At 37.0% G+C, this 22,753-nt stretch overlaps 2 protein-coding genes across 8 annotated transcripts in view; one reads left to right on the top strand and one right to left on the bottom strand.

The window, feature by feature from the left end:
- LOC126977011 (uncharacterized) overlaps nt 1-22,753 on the bottom strand; it is a 44,557-nt gene that overhangs the window by 12,676 nt on the left and 9,128 nt on the right. For 2 of the 6 annotated variants that reach the window (XM_050825683.1, XM_050825697.1), the window contains exon 1: nt 4,849-5,192. The exons of 1 other annotated variant lie outside the window; for it this stretch is intronic. Coding sequence is in view for 2 of the 5 variants with exons in the window: in XM_050825675.1 (XP_050681632.1) it covers nt 4,868-4,895 (28 nt within the window). In the remaining 3 variants the exon portion in view is untranslated. Of the gene's footprint in view, nt 1-4,777; nt 5,194-22,753 lie in introns of those variants that run through there. 3 more of the 6 variants (XM_050825675.1, XM_050825688.1, XM_050825666.1) reach the window with 3 other exon arrangements.
- LOC126977396 (tachykinins-like) overlaps nt 6,770-22,753 on the top strand; it is a 100,485-nt gene continuing 84,501 nt past the window's right edge. The window contains exon 1 of one of the 2 annotated variants that reach the window (XM_050826194.1): nt 6,770-6,865. The gene's annotated coding sequence lies outside the window, so the exon portion shown is untranslated. Of the gene's footprint in view, nt 6,866-9,130; nt 9,150-22,753 lie in introns of those variants that run through there. The other variant, XM_050826204.1, reaches the window with a different exon arrangement.

Genomic DNA, 22,753 nt, shown 5'->3' with positions numbered 1-22,753 from the left:
TAGATTAAAATTGTACGAAAATGATATATTGAACACCAATATCTACTATTTAACAAGGCATAGTTTTGTAAAGAGAATTGTATTATGTTTGTAATCAATTAAAAATGTTTCTAATTCCGAATTAAAACTATGGCGATCTTGTGTGATAGAGGTAGCCTAGCTCCTCTCGATTCCTCAAGGCCGTTGGTTCGGTCCCCAGCCTTAAGTATGAATTACTTATTGAAGCCATACTTCTTTTGGCGCGTTAGGGAAAAATCATCACAGTGAATTTTATACTATTAACTATAATTTAATTCAATTTTTTTTTAAATCACTTATTGAACGTCAAAAACTACCACCACCCATTCAGAAAAGACTGCCACAGGTCTGAGAAGAACGGGCGCAAGAAACTCAGCGGGCTTTTTTTAAATATAATAATATGGATAACAATGTGATATCGTACAATAAACATTTATTATTTAAGAGCCTGAGGGTGTTCGCTTCATTCCCAGTGTGTGGTGTCATTAAGAAAATCGTTTATGCTATAGTAACCTTTCCCACACAAACGTTTTTTAACAATTCTTTTAAATTTCGTAACACATTTGTTTTGTACATTTTTTGGTATCATATTGTAGAAGCAAATACATCGCCCAATATAAGGCTTAGTAACTCGACTAACTACTGTAATATAAACTACTTGAGGAACCAAAGACCCATTGGAAAGAATGTCTCGAGGGAGACCTCAGGAAACCATAGTGGTGTTCATCTTTGAGAAGGCCAAGACGTAAAAAATTAGCGTATTGATTCAGAATAGTTATGAGGTATATTATATCGGTTTAAGGGAATTTTAATAGCATCCTTATCTGTTGCACAGTGAACTGAATGTATTTGCATGAATCATGTCGTAAATGACGTGGGTGTAGCATAAGTACAAACACTCCACAATAAAACATATCGAACAACTTTCGCTTTTGTCTCTGTAGCATTATAGATGGCATTCGCTTGCACGTTTAGTGGTTAACGATTTAATGTTTCTTGGGTGTTAATCTGCGTAGGAAGACAAACTTGGTATTATTTATAGTAATTTCAACAAAAATGAACCATATTAGGGCAGTATCGGAAGTCGCTCCATATTCTCGGCTTTGTTATAAATAATATTGTGTCTCTACCAAATCTGAAACTGACTATCACGAAATAGCCGAACATGTTTGTTTTAAATATTTTAAACTAACTAATGACTGGTATGCTTCGCTTCACCTAATCAATTGCATAATATATACTACAAACTACGGCTGCTTTTGCCAATTACATTTTTTTATGGAAAGGGAGGACAAATGAGTGATATTAAGTGATCACCGCCGCAAACATTCTCATGCAACATCAGAGGAATCACAGGAGCGTTGCCGGCGTTAAAGGAAGGTGTGTGTACGCGCTTTTTTTTGAAGGTACCCACGTCGTATCATCCGAAACACTGCACAAGGAAGCTTATTCCATAGCTTTGTTGTACGTGGAAGAAAGTTGAAGTACGCCACACATCTAGGTGGTGGGGATGATATCCTATTTTGCGGCGAGTCGTGCGAAGGTGGAATTCGGCGGTAGGAATTAGGTGAGCAGTTCTTCAGAACACTCCCCGTGATAAATGCGGTAGAAGACACACAATGAAGCGACGTCTCTACGGAACGCTAAGTGATCCAGCCGACAGAGCACTGGGTCCCCGACAATTTAAGCAGCAATAGGTTATTTATTAATTGTTTGAGCCAGTGGCGACCATTCATTGAGGTTTTTTTTCTATGAATATCAACAGCTATTTACACAAAATAAAAATACAGTAAAAACTTAGAGCTAATTACAGATATTCGTTAATAGACAATAGAAGTAGTAAGAGGGAAATTATAAAGAGCAAACATGTAATATAATAATCAAATATTCACAGGTTAGTCGACGGATTCAAAAAATGATTTCATGATACATTGTTTCATTGCGTTAACAGAACTATATTAAAAATATCTAAATTAATATTTTCAATGCTTAGTTTTTAGGTGGAGCTAGCCCGTAAGATATAACTATTGCTTCGTAGTTAGTAGATGATTGAGGTACATACAATAAATGGCTATGACGTAGTACTGCATTAGCTGATGTTGCAGATGATGTTTACAATGAAATTTTCTATAGAAGATCTGGATAATCAAACTTATTTTAAGCTATTTTCAAGAAGAAAGCAATGTCAATGATCATACATCGTTTCTCAAGCGGTAGTAAATGTTGCTTTTTACAATGTTGCTGGTACGATTTTGAATTGTATCTGACGTTAGTACGGTAGCATAAAAAGCGTAAGAACCCTGAATATTATACATTGCTTATATCCCCTAAAGACGGCCGTACATTGCTTGAAACTCTTTGTTACGTGAGAGAATTGTGAGCCCAATTCGGTAAACTTAGAAAAGAGATTCGTCGCCATATCCGAGTTCGACTTTTTTTTATTTTTATGGAATAGGAGGACAAACGAGCGTACGGGTCTCCTAGTTAGTGATCACCGCCGCCACAATCTCTTGCAACACCAGAGAAATCACAGGAGCGTTGCCGGCCTTTAAGTAAGGTGTACGCGCTTTTTATGAAGGTAGGTCCCCATGTCGTACAGTCCGGGAAACACCGCACAAGGAAGCTCATTCCACAGCTTTGTAGTACGTGGAAGAAAGTACCTCAACTTCAGAAAAACTGGATTTTTTGCCAAATTCGGGCCTAGATACAGCGACACTTTATGACAAAATTTCAAAATTGTGACATTTTCTAAATTGGCACAAATATCCAAAAACGTTCATATTAGATGGGCATCTAATTTGTTTGAGCGAACACTGAAACAATATCTCACCAGCCATATACGGGGAGAACATTCCACTTGCCGCTATATAAACAAGCAGATATACCGTAATTATTTAGACAAACAATTTTACAATGCTCACACAATATGACCCACAAATAGCTCTGTTTTAATGTCATTGAATGAATGTTTGAAGAAATCGGTACCACACGCGAATTATGCTGTACAACTATAATTTGTAATTGGTCATTCATTCCCTACTTTACAGTATTGTAGGTACATTAACAGCCGTTTTCAATAACCTATCTGTCCTTAGTTTAACTTACTAGAAGTAGACAAATGTATCCTTTTACGCTTACTTACATTTCAATAACTTATCGACAGATAGCATTGGACTATAACTAATAATTTATCTATATTGGACATAACTATGGATAGATAAGACCTTGTCATTAAAGGGTGATAGCAATGTATCCGTAACTAGAGATACGTTATTGAAAACGGCCGTTAATCTTTTGCCTATATTCGATATAATGCCGGTGACCAATTCTACCTAATTATTAGTAGAGCCGTCTGACTGACTGTCACCACAGAGTATTTGTATAATGCCATTACTAATTATTTTGACAGTAATCAGTAATCATCACCATCATGTTCACGAAGCATCCTTACACAAACAATGAATTTAAGCTCTAAAGGTTGATTCATTCAAAATACGATAATTTATTGATGCAGCACCTTAGGTACAAACTAATTTTGTTTTTTATATTACAGCCATTCTAAAATACTCTATTAATTGAAAAGAGTGAACGAGTTTCTTGTATGCTCTTCTCATGGGACCTACTTTTCCGAACCTATGATAGAAGAAATATTTATAGTGACGATTCAAAACAAATAGTTTAATTGACTTTGACTTCGAGCCCCCTGTACGTTCCTCGCCCGCCACGTAACAATGTGTTTTTGGTTTTCGAAGTTTTAGTTAGAAAATGCGGGATTAGAATCCGCGACTGTTGGAATACCCCCCGTGCTCTCACCACTAAGCCATCAACTGTTTATATATTCGGATATTCCCGCATCATCTTTTATAATTAACCACAGAAGTGAGATTTAAGAAGTAATCAGTAATGTATGAATTGTGAATTGTGAATTGTATAAAAGGTTAGTCAACAGTAAAAGTAGATAGTGTATTATCTCGTGTTGCGATTAATAAATACATAAATAAAAAAATTGAAAACAAAACAACAAAAATAAATAATAGTGTAAGAAAAACTTTAGTGATCCAGAAACATTTTGTTAAAATCCGATTTGTCTTAAATTTGAACTTGGAATAAACTTTTTTATCCACCACAACACTTCATAATTGTACCGGTATCTAATATTCTCAAATGTATTAATACCGCTTTTGGTATTATATTTTCTAAAGGGACGGAACAATTAAAAACGCCCTTTTTGTGCAAATGAGTTTATTTTCATGGGATTTTTTTTAGTGTAAATACAGACTAGATGTATCGATGAAGAAGCAATCACGGTCGGCGTAATCAATGAAGTAATAGTGAACCAGGACGAGAATTATATAAATTTCAATATATAATTACAATTTTTATACAAGTTTTGAAATAAAAAATAATAATTTGTATCCAAATAAAAAATAATTTAATTACACGTCATTTAACAAAATTAGGCATAATAATATTTCAAAGGTATTAAACCTTTCTTTATTACAATATTTGATTTTCTACAAACGTTTGAGGAATATTTTTTTAAGGATGTTTGTTTTATTAGGCTAAAGAAGAATTTCTTCTTGTGTGCATAAATAAGTACATATACTTTTTTAGTTAAATAAATCTGTTTATGAAATTTCTAATTTAGCTTCTAACTGTAATGTTTAGAATAGATGTTAATAGTTAAACACGCAATGTTGTGGTCGCTGCACTGTTATCAGCAACTGATAAGAGATAACGCGACACAGCTAGTACCTACCTCCTTCATCGTTTTGTTATTAATTATTACTTCATTCACAAACTCACATAATAATCAAGGCACAGACATACATAAAAACACAATAATCACCTCCGCCTTCGGGCAACATTTGTGACATCAACAACAGGCGAACACTGCACTCCGGGGCTGAGTGATGACGAGGGTGCACTCTTGATGCACCAGACACTCGCTGAAGAACAGCCCGCACTGTGGACGAACTCTTATCTAAATACAGACAACACCGGCGCGACCAAAATCACTCGGTACAGCTTTCGATTTCCATACGGCCTAAATTTAGAGGCCGCTCGCTACAAAAATAAATGCGTTTTTACGTGTTTTTTCACGAGCATTAGACGGGAATAGAAGCGTGTGGCGGACTGGTGCGGTGCCAAGCGCGGGAAATATGAGATACGTGCCGTATTTGGCAGCGGCGCGCACGCATTTGGCTATTTAGTATCAGCTTGCGAGTGGCGATTTGCGCGGCTAATTCGAGCGGGCTTGCAATACCTGTGCGCTCGCTGCCCCCCCGCCTTGCCATCTTCGGGTATACGTTTACATTACATTGCGGTTCACACATCACTTAAAGGGTTTCATATTAAGGCATAGCAAAAATGAATAATGCTTCTCTAGCTTTTATCTGAGTGGAGTTTGTGGCATTTTTCTAAATTTTGCCTAGATACAATAATATGTCCCGTTCGTCCTCACAGTCACAATATTTTGTAAATGAACTTAATCGATCGTCTGATTGTATCAATTTTTTATGAAATTCAGAGACGAGACGAGCAGGACGTGCAGTTAATGGCATTTGATACGCCCTGCTCATTACAATGCAGTGCCACAGAATTCTTAAAAAACTCAAAAATTCTTATCGGCAATACAAAAGTGCTCGCAACACACTTGAGACATAATTTGTTAAGTCTCATTTGCTCAATGATTTCACTAGCTACGGCGCCCTTCATATCGAAACATAGTAATGTTATACATTACTGCTTCAAGGCAGAAATAGGCGCCGTTGTAGTACCCATAATCTAGCCGGCATCCTGTGCAAAGGAGCCTCCCATTGATAAAATATCTTGAGACGCATTTAGATTTTTTTTCACCATTAAAAGTACTGTAAATCTAAAAATCTTGCTTCAGTGTTTAGTACATATATAAGTTTTGAAAAAAAAAAATATTATGTAGGTATGTACTTCATAGAACTAAATTTTTGTTTGAGGTTTTAAGAATTATACCAATTTTCGTTTCATGTCCTATAAAGTCCTTTTAACGCCGGGACAAAACCAACTGAAAGCTATCGACTGACGAACTATCCGCAGCATAAAAGCACTTTTAATCCAAGATCCCAGAGCGTTCTAACATAACTTATTTTCACATGGATGAAACCTGAATTTGTCTGACTGATGAAATATAACTTTGTAATAGTTACTTTAATAACATATTTAAAAGTCAGACATGAAAAAATAAGTAAAGTTCATTGTTTTTTTGTCGAGCTTTAAAGCGTCTGACAAAAGCTCTGGTCCATGAAAAGTGTCCGACACTTTATAATTCTAGCTTAGAATAATATTATATAAAATATATATAAAAATCAGCCATACAAATTTAAGTTACATAATTCATATTTAAGAGATAACTTTCTCACCCGGTACCAGCCCAGGTGTCACAGGGCATGCTCCACAAGTAGGCAGGTATTTAAAATATACCAGACGCTACTAAGTCGTGAAGGTTTCATCCATGTGAAAATAAGTTATGTCAGAACGCTCTGGACTCTTACTTTATTACAATATTGCAGAACATTATGTTGTCATCATACTACCAGTTCAATCCAATACATGAGCTTTATACTCAACGAAACAAATAATTCATTTAATTATATATATAGTAAGTGGGGGAGGGAACCTGTTGACTTGGCACTATGCGTCCCTAGGCCATTAGGCTGGTTTCAAAAATTCCCGCGATGTTAATGTCTATTGTCTAGACTCTAGTGTATTCTGTATGTCACTACTGACTTTTCAATTTAAAAGTAGTCACTTAACGCAATCAAGCCGGTGTTTGGTGTTAGTACGGTGTTAAAGTTATTTGGAGAAGAAAGTAAGTATTTTTAATATGCTTTAAAGTCTGTCAGTTTTAAACGTTTTATAATAGTTACTGAATTTTTATATGCCATTGCTTCTTTTCTTTAACTTGTATTAAAACAATCATAAAGTTATGAGATTAGTAACCCCAAATCATTTGTTGCATAACTTCCATTGCTAGACCTTAAAATATGTTGATGTTTGTTATTTTGACATTTTACATTGCACAAATGGAAAGAGACTGACCCCCATGTCACGGGCTGTCCTAGTTTGGGGGTCGAGGGTAATTTTAAGCAAAATTGTATTTTTTTTTGCCACAAATAAAGATTTACCACTTTGTTGAAGTGTTTACCTCGGTCACTGTCAATCAATTATACCATGGTCAGTGGTCAAGGTACTTTTAGGTGTTATACTTTGGCCAGGAGAATTATTTTACATTCACGTAATATAATATTCTAATTTAAATGTAAAAGATTTTGCCTCATTAGAAACTATGAATATAATTTTGATTTTGTTCGGAATTTGAGAGTTAATATAAACCAAGGTACACCATGGTACGGGCCTAGGTAAATATATAGTAATTTTTCGTTTTAAATATTAAATCACATGTAAGTATAAAATATACATTTTTGATATTTTGGTGGTGAATACTCAATTAATTAATTGACCTTTCAAAATATGCAAAAATGGTTTGAGTACAGTTCGTCAATAAAAAATAAAAAATAGATATCTAAAAACTGTCCTCGGTACAACAGTTTCCCTCTACTACTGTACACGCCTCATAAACGAAGTGTTGAGTTAGTGCTCTACCTACTCTCGACATATCAAAAAAATTATCGTATCGGAATATAATTTTTTATTTTCTACAGAAACACACTGCGAGCTTTGTCAATTAATATGTGCTTGATCACAGTCGTTTAATTATTATTTATAAGAAACTAAGATAGATCTACTCGTATAAGAGACGAAAAGAAATCGGATGACAGAAGCCGGTTCTAGTTCGTAAACTACTATAGAAATAGTTCTACGACTACTTCGGACCGTGTTTTCACGGGTCCGGATCGGACGTAGTGCGAAAGCGCTCTTACTCTCGTTACAATAATGTTGAAAAACATGACAATTTGACATATGTTTTTATGTAATGACACTGTACGTCACTTGGATCTCCTTAACTCTTACTTATTCAAATGTTTAATCTAAAATACCACCCACTTCGACGATAGTGACACCTTCTAAAGCCTTCATGGAACAAAAGAGCTTTGGCAAATGAGAACGAATGCATCTAATGTACTTGTGTACACTTTTACAATTAATTAAATTATAAAAACTCAATAACTTTGCCATTAAAGTATTTTTTTTATGCTAACATTGGTTTCAAATATTTTTTAATTTTAAATTATTATTACAAAGATCTGGCCGTCCACGTAGTGTTCGTACGAAAAAGGTGGTCAAAGCAATATGGGAAAGAATTCGAAGAAGTCCAAAAGGAAAAGAAGGCAAAAGATTTTATCTTGGGAGATGAAGATAGCACCTAGAACCATGTCGCGTATTTTAAAAGATGATTTAGAAGTTGCAGCCTATAAGAGACGTACTGGTCATTTCTTATTTATTTATTTATTGACACATCAACAGCATTAAAACATTAAAAATAATTATGGTCTAATAGGTACAAAATCTGGTATGAATGCCAGTTACTGGTGCATACACCACTCTCATTGCAAGACATTATTTAACAAGGATTTTAAGCAAATTACTAAAAATAATAGATACAATATAACGAAGAAATAGTTTGTATGAATATCAACTAACATATTATTATTATTTACGAACAGAAATGTGCGGTTAGTTTCTTTTTTCAGGCTTGTCACTGTGTCATCAAAAATATCAAAATCTTTTATGGACGCGGAAAATCGATTGTACTCAGAACACATCCTTGATAATGGAGAATGTTTAAGGGCATTTGTCCTACTTACTGGTTCCACAAGTATGTTAGTATTTTGGATTTCGTGGATATCTATACGGGATTTTGAATTTTATTTTATCCAGAAATTCACTGCACGCTGTCTGTCCTGATAACAGCTTTTTTAGGAATGTTAGATCCAGTATTATGCGGCGATTGTGATGTAACAACATTTTCAAGTGTTTCAGCCGCAGGTCGTAGGTGGCCTTATGAAAGATGCCGGAACTATGACATGCCAAGTATCTAGTAAAGGATCTTTGTAGTCTCTCTAAACGTTGAGAAGGTGCTGTGTATTGGGGACTCCACACAACTGATGCAAATTCTAGTTTGCTGCGAACCAGTGAGTTATAAAGAATTATTTTGGTTTGAGGAGAAAAAAATCCTTTTGTGTTTCTTATAAGGAAACCTAACATCCTGGCTGCTTGTTTTACTGATGTGTCCGTGTGTACTTTGAATTTCAATTGTGAGTCCATTGTCACGCCCAAATCTCGAATCTCATTTACCTCTTGAACTTATCAGACTGTAAATTTTACGATGATGGAAATTGTATTTTTTTCTTTGTGTACTTAATGTGATAAGATTTCTTTGTGTTAATAACCATACCATTTAATTTACATCACTTATTTATTGCATCAAGATCAGCTTGGATGAGCTCCACATCACTATTCGAACTAACAGTTTTGAATATTTTTAAGTCATCGGCAAAAAGTGAGTATTTACAGTGATGTATAGAAGAGGTAATGTCATTTATAAACACCGAGAAGAGAACAGGGCCCAGATGGGATCAAAGTGGTACTCCTGAACACGCAACATACGCATGTGATATGTGACCGTTTTGTACCACAAACTGAGGTCTTTTTGCTAGGTATGACTTAAACAATTCTAGCAAGGTCCCGCCCACACCAGAACCTCTCAATTTTTCTACAAGAAGCGAGTTCTTAACCGATATTTTAAAAATGAATAGGGTGGTAAAATCGAAACAACTACTGAAGCGGTACGCAAAGGGAGGTCACAGAAAAAAAATTGTTTACGGATGAGAATTATTTACAATTAAGCAACATTTTAACAAACAAAATGACCGTATTTATGCTCAAAGCTAAGGAAGCAACTTGATAAATGGCCTCAACGTTTAAAGGACTGTGTTGCAGTCAATGGAGACCACTTTGAATAAGCTTTACATATTTTAAATTGTTTTATATTTATGTATTAAAAAAACATTGTAAAAGTATTTCCCTTTTTCTTCGTATCAGTATTTATGGCAACACTAGGTATACCATTTGTATCACATTTCAGCTACCACAAGCTTCTTGTAAATCATGCGTCTACTGCACCACAATATATTAATGAGCATTAATTCATTTCATATGTATAAGTTGTGAATTAAAAAAAAATCATTACTTTCTAATTGTATAAAACTAATTAATGACAGTTAAATACTTAAACGTTATTGAACTAAATTGTGCGGTTAATATTTTCATTGGTTGTAATTAATACATTATTTATGTTAATATTATTCTTTCTTCATACGTAAAATAACACGAAGACTAAAAAAATCACTGGATTTTTGTTTTGCTACGCCAAAGAAATATAACTTCTTGCGTTCTTACATAAGTAGACACAAACTTTACCAGTGGGAGGCTTCTTTGTACAGAATGCCGGTTAGATTATGGGTACCACAACGGCGCCTATTTCTGCCGTGAAACAGTTATGTGTAATCTTTACTGAGTTTCGGTCTGAAGGGCGCCGTAGCTAGTGAAATTACTGGTCAAATGAGACTTAACATCTTATGTCTCAATGCCGCACATAATTTTTGGGGTTTTTCAAGAATCCTGAGCGGCACTGCATTGTAATGGGCAGGGCGCATCAATAACTATCAACTGAACGTCCTGCTCGTCTCGTCCCTTATATTCATTTAAAATGAGCGTTTTATATTAGTTGCGCATATAATATATTATAACATAATTTATATTCATACAAAATATTTGTTCAGTTTTAGTGACCGCACATGTTTTCTGGGTCATACATCGACCATTGTATTTATAATATGCAAGAACGGCTGCAGTTATAACCTTGGTATTATTAATAAGCGTTGACTAATTAATGCATAACTTAATCTGCATAAACCCGTCCCTTGGCCCACGATTTGCATCCCTATAAGTACATGCGAGAACATAATTATAATTCATTATCGTTACGTGGGTTTGTGCAATATAACTGCGCCATAATCGTTGCGTCATAATGATACCATAATTAGATTTGTGTTTATTCATTTATCGAAATTATTGTTTAGAGTTGGTGCAGATGTGGACGCGATAAAAGGGATGGTGTTCGCCAAAGTGAGACAGTTCAAATTTAAAGATTTGATAAATGAATACTAAGTAAAAAATACCTGACAAGTTAGAGTCGAACTCGCTTGAAGAGGGTCCATAATCAGGGGCGTGCATTGGTTTTCTAGCAAGGTAGGCACCGTAGACATAACTAATCGTAGTTGCGCTTTATTCCGACAGTACGACCTAAGTTGTATGAAACGCTGCTTGCTTCGTATATGCAATCTGTAGACTGTAGGTAGTAAATTAACTTTAACATAAGTACTATATTTATTTAGGTTCATAAGAAGTTTGGCACTGCCTAATTGCCTATATGATATGCACGCCCCTGCCGTACCCTAACTTAAATGTATTATAACATCATCTTTAAGGCTTTGCTTAGTCATAAGACATGTAATGGATGTAAGTTCGATACACTTTTTTAATATTATGTTTGACGCCCAAAAGTGGGGCTTAAAAATTTCAAAAACAGTCAGTGCAGTTCTGTCACTATAATATATATGTATATAATTGTTCAAGAACGAAATTTTATTACCATATATGCAATAAATGACCGTTTCTGTAACGCTAGCGTTCGTTCGTAACGCTCTCGTCACGCATTCATCAACTTACTCCCCAACTCAAGAAATCACCGTTCGCGTAACGCTAGCGTTCGTCCGTAACGCACTCAACACGTATTCAACAGCTTACTCCCCAAGGCAAGCGTGCGTAAAGAAGTTTTATCTACACCCATGCTTTAAATCATCTATTAAAGATTCTAAAGCAGTTAGCTTATTGCCGACATTAAAACACCCAATGTCCTTATAACCATTATATCATCCAAAAGAGTGTTGTAATGAAATTCAGTACAACATTACAACACTCGTTTGGATGGTGAATGGTTACTAGCACTGGCTTTTTCAATGTTAGCAGCAAGCTAACTTTTTCAGAATCTTTTATAGAGGATTCCTATTATAGGTGTAGATAAAGTCTTGTATGCAACTGTTGATAATTAGGTATTAAAATACTCATGTGATACTATTATCATACTCGGCGTCGCCTCGTGTGATTAACCCATATTCGTGTTTTAATACTCCTTATTACACAACAGTTGCATGAATAACTATGTATTACACAAACATATAATAAAATAATTATGAATAAAAATATTTGTATGGTGTCTCACTAGGACGAGTCTTAGTAAACATTATGTTCTTATGAACTATCAGACTTAAGTTGGATAATGCCTGTACTCGTTCCACTTCAGTTCTGGTGTGGGAGTAAGCTGGGCGTAGAGTGTACACTGACTGATGAATGGTATTTGTCACCAGATCAACGGCCACCGAGATATCGAACACAATGCGTTGCTAATGAACTTGATTTGCGCAAAAACTGTCGCTTACATGTGGGCTTTGACAGCTTGTCAATTGTCATTACATTTTTTTTTAATGTTTGGGGTATTTGGTCATTCAAGTCGTGGAATTGCATTTTAGTATTATCGTCAAGTGGGAGCGATGGCAACTTTATCTACCATATAATGAGGAAGATGTAAATCTGTTATTTTTTTTCTAGAACATTTGATTTGTTATAATTATTGTTTTTCTATTCATCTTGTGTTGCAATACCATTGTGTTCAGATGTGTTACCGAATTTTAGGTATGTGATATCGTAAAAGCTGAAGCGAAACATGAATACTTTGAACTATTCACTTAAGAGGTAATATAAGCTGAGGGCTTCCATAAATTTAATAATTCTAAATTGATATTTCTGTCGCGCTAAACTGGTAGGGTTAAAAATCAGTAACTTAAGGACAACTGCAATTCTAACTGAAACTACTAAATCAAAAACTCAACAATTTAAGTTTCTATCCCTACTATTTACTCCCCCAAACAACTTAGCAAATCAAAAATTTAGAGACTGAGTAGGAAGGAAATATCCGGTTTTAATGGACTGTTTAAATTTTTTCCGGTTTTGTATATGTGGCTTCTGTTTGAGGCCTAGTTGAATAAGCTGTTTAAGCACTTACAAAAATAAATTATCCAAAAAAGCAAATCCAAAACACAACGCTAGGAGAAAACAGTCGTGGACGTTTGCATGGAAATAAACCATTAATGATTGTCCAATAATAATGTCTGTTTAGTTAGAAAAGACTTACAGATGAAATGTAATAGGTACTAAATATAAAGACAGAAATGGGATGGATAAATATACGTGTCAGTGTTTAAGAAAGAGCAAGAATCGTTTCTTCTTAAACTACAAAACATCATTTATGCTTCTGAGATCCAGAACTATTAAGATTGGCTTAGTTACAGGTTGTGAAAGACTCCGCAGTTAGATATACTGAAACATTCCATATTTTCGCGTTGTTTCATGTCAGCCTGTACTATTATTACTAAATCGTTACTTATTCGCTGGTAGTCTATTAGTCACAAGTGAGTCGACATGTTTAATCCGTCTATGTCACTTCTAGTACCTCCTTATTTATATTTCTTTGCACAGTACCAAAGAGAATTTAAATACTACGTTCACACAATACTGCATAGACTTACGACCGTTCCCAATATACTATCTACAGATGGAGATAAATTACTACCTTGTACTGTCAGTAATTAACTGTCAATAATCTGAAGCTGTCTCAATATACCAGATAAGTCATTCTTATCGCCCTATATTGGGGACGCGTGAATTGCAATTTCCATACAAACTTCTACCGCTGGTAAGGTATCGTCGTCCCATTGACAGACAGCGTGCACGGATAAGGTGAGTAACCGTCGATAAGTTTATTGGGACAGAAAAGTCAACGATAGTTACGATTTTTTATCTCAAGTAAGAGATAAACTGAATATTGAGAACAGCCTTTAGACAAACAAAGCGTGCGTTATGTCACTTCTAGTACATGTTTATATTCGACGACCTGTATAGCCGAGTGGTTAGCGATCCTACCTACTAAGCTAGAGGTCCCGGGTTCGAATCCCGGTAGGTGCAACCATTTATATGATGAATATGGATGTTTGTTTCCGAGTCATGGATGTTTAAATGTATTTATGTATGTTTATATGAATTTATGTATGTTTAAGTAAGTATATTGTATTAAATATATCATTATCTTGTAACCCATAACACAGGCTATATATGCTTAACTTGGGGCAAGATAATTTGTGTGAAAAGTGTGTCAATATTATTATTATTATTATATAACAACATATTATCTAACATACAGCAAAATAGAAAAGGAAAGCTACTGTTAATGTAATCGATTTTGAATGACAAGGTGGCAAACAGTTAGTTACAGGACCTTGACATTAGCTATAGTATTTTGAATACTAAACCACTAGTTAACGAGTCTCAGGTCGTTTATGCACTAGTATATTGTAAGTCTATGCAGTACAGTGACCCATCTCCCACGCACTACTTCTTTATACAATGTCCCTAATGTTGACAATACGATAAGCAAAGTACCCACATCCTATTTTTTACGTCAACTATCGACAGAGCGACGTGGGCCTCACTAATTGTTAGTAGCTGTTCATCTCAACCCACAACACCAAGTGTAGTGCTCCCGACCGATTACATAACAGCTACACAATTTTTCTACATAGCGGTATTTTTGAAGTGAAAACTTCTTTAGCGGCGTTGAGCACTTTTCTTGGGATGGATATAAAATGTTAAACTCGCGTCATGACACGATGAGTTCTGATCGAAAATTCGTAAGATGGAAGAACTTGAGTCCTTTGTGACAATTATAGACTATAATATAATAACAAAAATATAATTTGTAAGTTGAATTATTTAACATAAATTGTAGTTTTTGTATACGTATTCAACCACTTAAATGCTAGTACTTTTATACTGATATATAAAGCATTTGTACGAAATTAATCCCTAACAATTCCAAAATATACAAAAATGCACAACGTTAATATTCAAGTTTTTATTTCTGCCGGTGCACCCGAAGTGCTACCCGTTATTTTTATAATTTTTAGGTTTCTGCACCTCAAGAGGAAAAAACTAAACCCTTATTCTGTCTCGGTCTGTCAAGACCACTTATCGCGGGGAAGCGTGGAGGAATCGAGTTGAAATTAAAACGATAAAGTCAAGCCAGTTCCTTGAAAGTGTAAAAATCAAACTTCTATGTTAACGTAAAGAAAGATTTTACCGTTTATGCCGCATAAACGTATATTTCAACACTCTCAAGGGAAACAAAATTTATGGGGTATTTTTCGTTGACTATGAAATTTTGCAAGTATGACCTTTTTATACTACCAGTACTTATATGCGATGGTCTGAAAACTATATAATATTTGTTTTTAAAACATAAAGAACAGGGCCTACAAGGAACGGCGGTCCAAATTTTGAATTGAGTTAACTGTACCATGCCGGGTATCATATGAAAACACTTTAATTGGCACAAGCTTAAACAGATTTTTAATCAATTTTATGACGAAGAATAGGAAAAAACCTTTTCCCTTTTGTTTTTCAAATTTTATTTGTGAATATATATATTGTACATTACCATGCAAACTTCCACCGAAAATTGGTTTGACCGAGATCAAGTAAGTAGTTTTTTTTTTTCAATACGTCATAAATCGTAAACCGCAATTTACCTTTCATTCAATCAACTCAAATATCATTATTATTATTAAAGAACTTTTATATTATGTTACTTGCTGTCACGGAACCCTTCATGGGCGAGTCCAACTCGCATTTGGTGGTTTTTTCACAGTGAGATTCTTAATTTATTCGTATTGTGCGGTTTCGCACGCCATTGCTGCGCCAGTCACTCAATAACCGTAGCATTGCAATAATTGTATGTAGCAGTGTACCTAATGTATGTATTTTCAGTCGCCTGTAAGGAATTAGCACTTATTATACTCATAGATTCATCTTAAAAGTGCCTTAAGACCGGTAAAGAACTTTGGCCTCTGGCGTTACATCGTAAGCCTCTTGCCCGTTTACATAAAAAATCAATTGCTTCGAGTCTCTTTTTTTAGTCCCTTCGATTTTTTTTTATGCCTTTTTTTTAATGTTAAGTGATCACCGCCGCCCACATATATGTATAATTTTGTATCATATTTATTTATATATACATTTACATGCCATTTTATCAAGAAGGTCACTGATGAAGATCAAAAATAACAGGGGTCCTAAATTTGAGCCCTGAGTGACCCCAGAAGTGGGTGGCAAGGCAGTATAACAGTGTTAATTTGTTAATAAGGGCCGATTCAGTTTTGACCAACAGTGTAAAGGACATTGTCCTGTGTCCATACAGAATTCGCGCCAGCATCGTCAGCAATGAAAAAAAGCTTAAAATATGTTAAATAACCTTCAGATTATCTTCTTATAATATTATTTATAAAACGGACACTTCAGGATGTCCTATTATTTTATAAAATATACCAGATTTGAGGTTATTATTGAGCAGTGATATGATACAATACAATTACAATATGGTCTAAAATGATTTTAAAAATAGATTATGTTTTCACATTGAAAGTGGTATTAAAACGTACTTAAATATTGACTAAAAAGTCAATCAACCATCAGTAATAGTAGGTACCAAACCCAGAAATAAAAGCCACAGTATTTCGATATTATTTATAATTTTATTTGCCAAATTCTACAAAACTCCACCGAATCACTCGCTGGCTTATCTGAAGAATCTTGATAATTTTATTCAAAATCAGTCCATTAGTTTTGGTATCTATTTGGTAACTATTTAATGATGTTTTGAGTTTTGATGGTAACTGAAAAACCTATTCTACTCTATTATACGCGAAAACTACATATTCCAAATAAATACCAAATATTTTTATAATTTAAGTTCTATTATATATTTTTAAAAGCAATACAATATATCACCACCATATACAGCAATTTGAATTTTATTTAGAATTATGTCGCATAATATATTTTATTACAACTCAACCATATAAGGTAAAATTAAGCCAATAACAAAGAATATGAGATGACATGTTTGTAATAATATGAGTATGTCATAAAAGGCTAGGGTTTGACGGTGGGAGGATGTTTTGGTCACTTGACAACTAACTGATGCCGACCTACGTGATAATATCTGTAGCGTGCCAGCTTTACTATAGCGGAGCATACTCCCTATAGGACAAACATGGGCTTACTTGCTTGTTAACGTGTTTTGGTAAAGATAATAAGTTATTGTTTGTTTTGAAACATTCACGTATAATAAACAAGTGTTACAACAAATTTACCAGTGGGTGGCTCCTTTGCACAGGATGCCGCCTAGATTATGGGTACCACAACGGCGCCTATTTCTGCCTTGAAGCAGTAATGTGTAAGCATAACTGTGTTTCGGTCTGAACGGCACCGTTGCTAGTGAAATTACTGGGTAAATGAGAGTTAACATCTTATGTCTCAAGGTGACGAGCGCAGTTGTAGTGTCATTCAAAATTTTTGGGGTTTTTCAAGAATCCCGAGTGGCACTGCATTGTAATGGGCAGGGCGTATCAATTACCATCATCTGAACGTCCTGCTCGTCTTGTCCCTTATTTTCATAAAAATAAAAAAACAAACTGGACTCACAATCGCTTATTAAAAAGATGTCCGAGCGACGTTCTATATACGTATGAATTGGCACTTTATTTCGTGACAGTAATGTTCAAATTCTATTTATTGTATATACTACTGTATTCATTAGAATTTAGTTTAGGATTTGATTATGGCACGAACGAGACGCGAGGATGCGAAAACAGGCAAGAACATTTTGTTCTATCAAAAGTAATTATTTACGAAAATGATAAAATACGTCGAGTTCAATTTGAAGACTTACCTGAAATATACACTCCATCCTTTTTAAGTTTAGATATCCTGTTATTTGGACGGTTTTACGAACACTGAATACTTTGTCATTATGTGACGTTATATTGAAAGCGCGGTTGAAACACAACTGAATGAAAACTCTACCTAATCGACGCGTAGGCAGAGTTTTTCTTCAGGTAATTTTTGAACGGGGAATATATTATGCGAAATATTTCTTGATATTATTAAATATTATTGACAAATTCATAAAAAAAAACAGTATTTTATTTATTATCATTTAACAGACCAACGTCCGTCGGGACAGCTAGTAAATTTTATAGAATTTTATATAGTTTTTGTCCATGTCCATTATGTTTGAAAATATTAATACAAAAAGCTCATTAATCAGCCTTTGGAAATTCACATCCAGGGCATTTGTAGCATTACTAACATCCATAGAAAAATAACTTAAAACAATCATATTATTATCACACAAAAGGTATGCAGCTCAGTCATTGTGTGTGGGCTATCGGCACTAAAGTTTCCTTATTGCCATATCAGATGAATATTGAACGAAGTAATGGTAATCATAACTCCAAATTGACCGGCTACCAAACTCGGGGGACATAAATATTGTATCTTTAAAATGACAATACAGGTTTCCTTATGATCAGCTACAATACCAAAAATATATATAATACCCACTTGGGAAATTACTAATAATAAGTATTTAAGTTGATAATATTATTATGATATATTCAAAAAATACCTTTTATCTATACTTTAAAACATCTTTTACTGTTGGGAAGCTACACTTTCCCCGGGTGAGATAGGCTATTTTTTTTTTATATGAGAGGGGGCAAACGGGCAAGAGGCTCACGGGATGGGGAGAGGTGAGGCAACCGCCCATGGACATCCGCAACAACAGGTGTGTCAAGAAATGCGTTGCCGGCCTTTAAGGTGGGAGTATGCTTTTTTCTTGAAGGTTCCTAAGTCGTATCTGTTCGGGAAGACCGCTGCCGGTAGTTGATTCCACAAAGTGCCTGTGCGAGGCAAGAAATTTCGAAGAAAACGCGCGGTTGTGGAATGCTAGACGTCTCCGTGATGCGGATGGTACTTTGCACGTAATGTCCGATGGTGGAATTCGACCGCTGGAATCAACCCGAACAGCTCCTCTGAACACTCCCCGTGATAAATGCGGTAGAAGATGCAGAGAGAACCCACATCTCTACGCAATGCTAGAGAATCAATCCGATCGGAGATGACTTGATCGTCGATGATTCGAGCCGCTCTTCGTTGTATGCGGTCAAATGGAAGAAGCTGGTACTGGGGAGCACCCGCCCAGAGGTGAGTACAGTACTCCATGTGAGGCCGAATTTGCACCTTATAAAGTTGCAGGCGGTGGCTTTTAGTGAAGTACTGTCTCGCCTTACTGAGTACACCAAGCTTTTTAGAGGCCAGTTTGACCTTCTCTTCCAAGTGACCACGGAACTGAACGTCAAGTATGCCAATACAGGCTGTGGCAGTTAGAGGAGTGATCTCGAATCGAGGGGATACGACAAAGGGAGACTTTTTAGTGGTGAACGCACAAACTTGTGTCTTCTTGGGGTTGAATTGGACTAAATTTAGTCGGCCGCATTCCGAGACTTTGCAAAGCATAGTCTCGATTTCAGACACAAGTTTGATCCGGTTCTCGTCGATGCTATCCCGGGACATGTTGGCACGGCCAACGCCTCTCCCTTCGACTCAACCGCTTGCGCCCATTTATGGGTGAGGTACGCACCAGCTGAGCGACCCTGATGGAAACCGTGCTGGCAGTCGCTGATCAGCTGGTGCCCCTCTAGGTATCCCAAGAGCTGGCGGTTGATGATCGACTCCATTACTTTGGAGAAAATGGAGGTAATGGCAATGGGGCGGTAGTTGGACGGATCTGAGCGTACACCTTTCTTAGGGATCGGGTGCACTAAAGCCGCCTTCCATAATTTCGGGACTACGCCTGATAAGTAGGAGAGCCAGAAAAGACGGGTAAGGACCGGCGCCAGTTCCGGAGCACATGTCCGCAGCACTATCGGGGGAATGCCATCGGGCCCGCTCGATTTGTGAATGTCCAAGGTGAGAAGCGCCTTAAGCACGGCACCATGCCGGATTTTTACCTCCGGCATATATGAATCGCACCGCGGAATATGCGGTGGTGGTGCTCCTTGGTCATCCAGAGTCGAGTTGGACGCGAAGAGGGAGCACAGGAGATCAGCTTTCTCTTTCGCGTCATGGGCCAGCGAATCATCATCCCTGTGCAGTGGCGGAATGGCTGGCTGGCAGAAGTTTCCTTGGACAGCCTTGGCGAGCGACCAGAGCGTGCAAGTCTCTCGCCAATTCTGCCAATGTGCTTAGACTTCGCGTCAGCAATAACTCTTTTGAAGGACCTGGAGGCATGATTGAAGTGTTTGTTAAGTTCGCTGGAATTCACATCCTTAGATACCACCGCATTGACCCAAGCCTGATAGCACTCCTGCTTTTGGCGAGAGGCCATTTTGCAGGAGCAGTCAAACCATGGTTGGGACCTGCCACCGATAGGCACAGAGGAGGATGGAATGAAGAGTTCCATACCTTGCAGTACCACATCAGCAACAGCATCAGCAGCGGCATCTGGATCTCCCAGCGAAAAACAGATCTGTCTCCACGGGTAGGATGCAAAAAAGCACCGCATCCCGTCCCACTCTGCTGACCTATAGTGCCACACGCGGTGACAGCCTAAGAAGTGGGGCACGGTGCTCCGGATTAGGCAGTGGTCCGACGATCCCAGAGGAGGGTCAACGGAAACTAGGTAGCCGTCTGGATGTGAGGTCAACAGGAGGTCCAACAGTAAAGGTGTATGATCTTGCACATCTGGGATTCGCGTTGGCGCAATAACCAGTTGCGTCAGACCATATGCTAAGGCGAAGTCGTGAACAGATCTCCCTGCATGATCGGTGGTACGTGAGCCTAGCCATTCGGCGTGGTGAGCGTTAAAATCACCAAGAAACACGATCTCTGCAGTGGGGATCTGCTCCAACACGGAATCTGTAGCCATTGGGATGTGTTCGAGGAGCCGGTCAGTCTCTGCGTTACCGCTATGGGACCTATACAGGCATGCGTAGATTCGCGGATGGTCATAGCAGTCTACACGCAGCCAGATGATGGATAGGTCCTGTCCTTCAAGAAAACTCAGGCGTCGAGAACAGACATCCTCCCTGACGTAAACGCACACGCCAGCCCGTGGTATAAAGGAGTGTTCCAAATTATACCCCGGGTAGGAAAGGTAAGATGAATCAGCCAGGGTGGATATCTGTGTCTCTGTTAAAAAGAGCAGGGCCGGCTTCGCCGTCTCCATGTGAAAGTGGACGGCATTTAAATTTGAGCGAAGCCCCCTGATGTTGCAAAAGTCCACAGCGAGTGTGGAGGAGGGTGGTTTGAGCCTCCTGCTCTGTTTGCCCCGTGTCAGCGCAGATTTGCCCCTTCAGAATACGTGGGGCAGCCTGGGCAACCACTGTTAGGTACAGGCCCTAATTGTGGACGCTCAGGGACGGATTCTCCAGGGCTGCATAGCCTGGTACCGTCCTGGAGTAGTCTCGTTTTAGTCTGTGCTGCCATTTGTATTTGGGAGGGGGGGGTGTAGGCCTCCGGATACCCCACTCACCGGACGAAACACAGCGGCATAGCCGCTATTTCACGCCGGTTTCGAGTGGGGGAGTGGTATTTCTCCGGGCGTGCCGGCCCAATTCGGTTGTGTCCGTGAGGACCCAACATGGTACTACCACTCCTAAAATTTATTAACTAAACAAATTACTCCAATATTTTGGTGGGGTTAAAATTACCTGAAATATTCTGCCCGCAGACTTTGACAGTTCAGTATACATGGCCAAACCTTTCCTTTGATCAATAAAAACTAACGTCAATTTTTGTCGAATTTGGGTGTTAGTAAACGCACGCATCGTAAAAATACACTGTGATAATTTTGCCCTAACGCGTCAACAACTGCAACTAACGAATGACAGAAATATTTAAAAATAATAGACTCATTCTGAAGAATTGGTGACAGTCATTTATCGGTTATTAAAAAGGTTCAGTAGAGAAAAAAATGTGTGTTACTGCAGTTTGGTTAATTAGTCATTATTTACCAGTTCGGATTGAAGAGCCAGGATCCTTCCTTAATCACACGACTCGGCAGCACTCGCCGGAGAATCGACAGCAACCAAATTTATGTGTGCGGTAGGAGAAAGAAATAGAATAGAATAGGGTTAAAACTTAGAATCCCGTAGTGCAAGGCCATAATGCTACCACTTTAATTACAAGATAGGTAACTGTTTTTAAAGTGGGAGTCTGGGGTAGACTGCTTCATGGATTATATTTTGACTAAAAAGGCTAGAACCCAGAGTTGTAAAGCCTGTAAAAGGTCTATCAACTACAATATAATTACCTCCTAATTCATGCTACTAAGCCCAACCCTAGAATAGAAATACAATTTTTATTTTTTAGGGAGTGACAATAATATAGCATAATGCAACAAAACTTGGTAAGCGTCAATAAACTACACCATTTCGTACAAGGGCTCAAATAGGAGGAGAAGAGCTGATAAGAAACTCCCAGGCCTTCTTTTAAATCATAATTACAAAACTGCCTAGACTACTTGATATTATAATACTATACAATTAAGATGGCCTGCGCAGAATCAGTCAAGAACCATGCATTAAGTATCTTATTATCTTCTATATAATCTGCTATATTATAAGTAGTAAGCTTTCTTTGTCAGAGAAGCCTAAATATATTTCCTAAATTTGTACTTTTATTTTATTTAAATTTTAATACCAAGACCGAGATATATAAGTGG

Source organism: Leptidea sinapis, chromosome 2 (assembly GCF_905404315.1).
Source record: "Leptidea sinapis chromosome 2, ilLepSina1.1, whole genome shotgun sequence".
Taxonomy (NCBI): domain Eukaryota; kingdom Metazoa; phylum Arthropoda; class Insecta; order Lepidoptera; family Pieridae; genus Leptidea; species Leptidea sinapis.
This window is presented reverse-complemented; position numbering and strand designations above follow the sequence as displayed.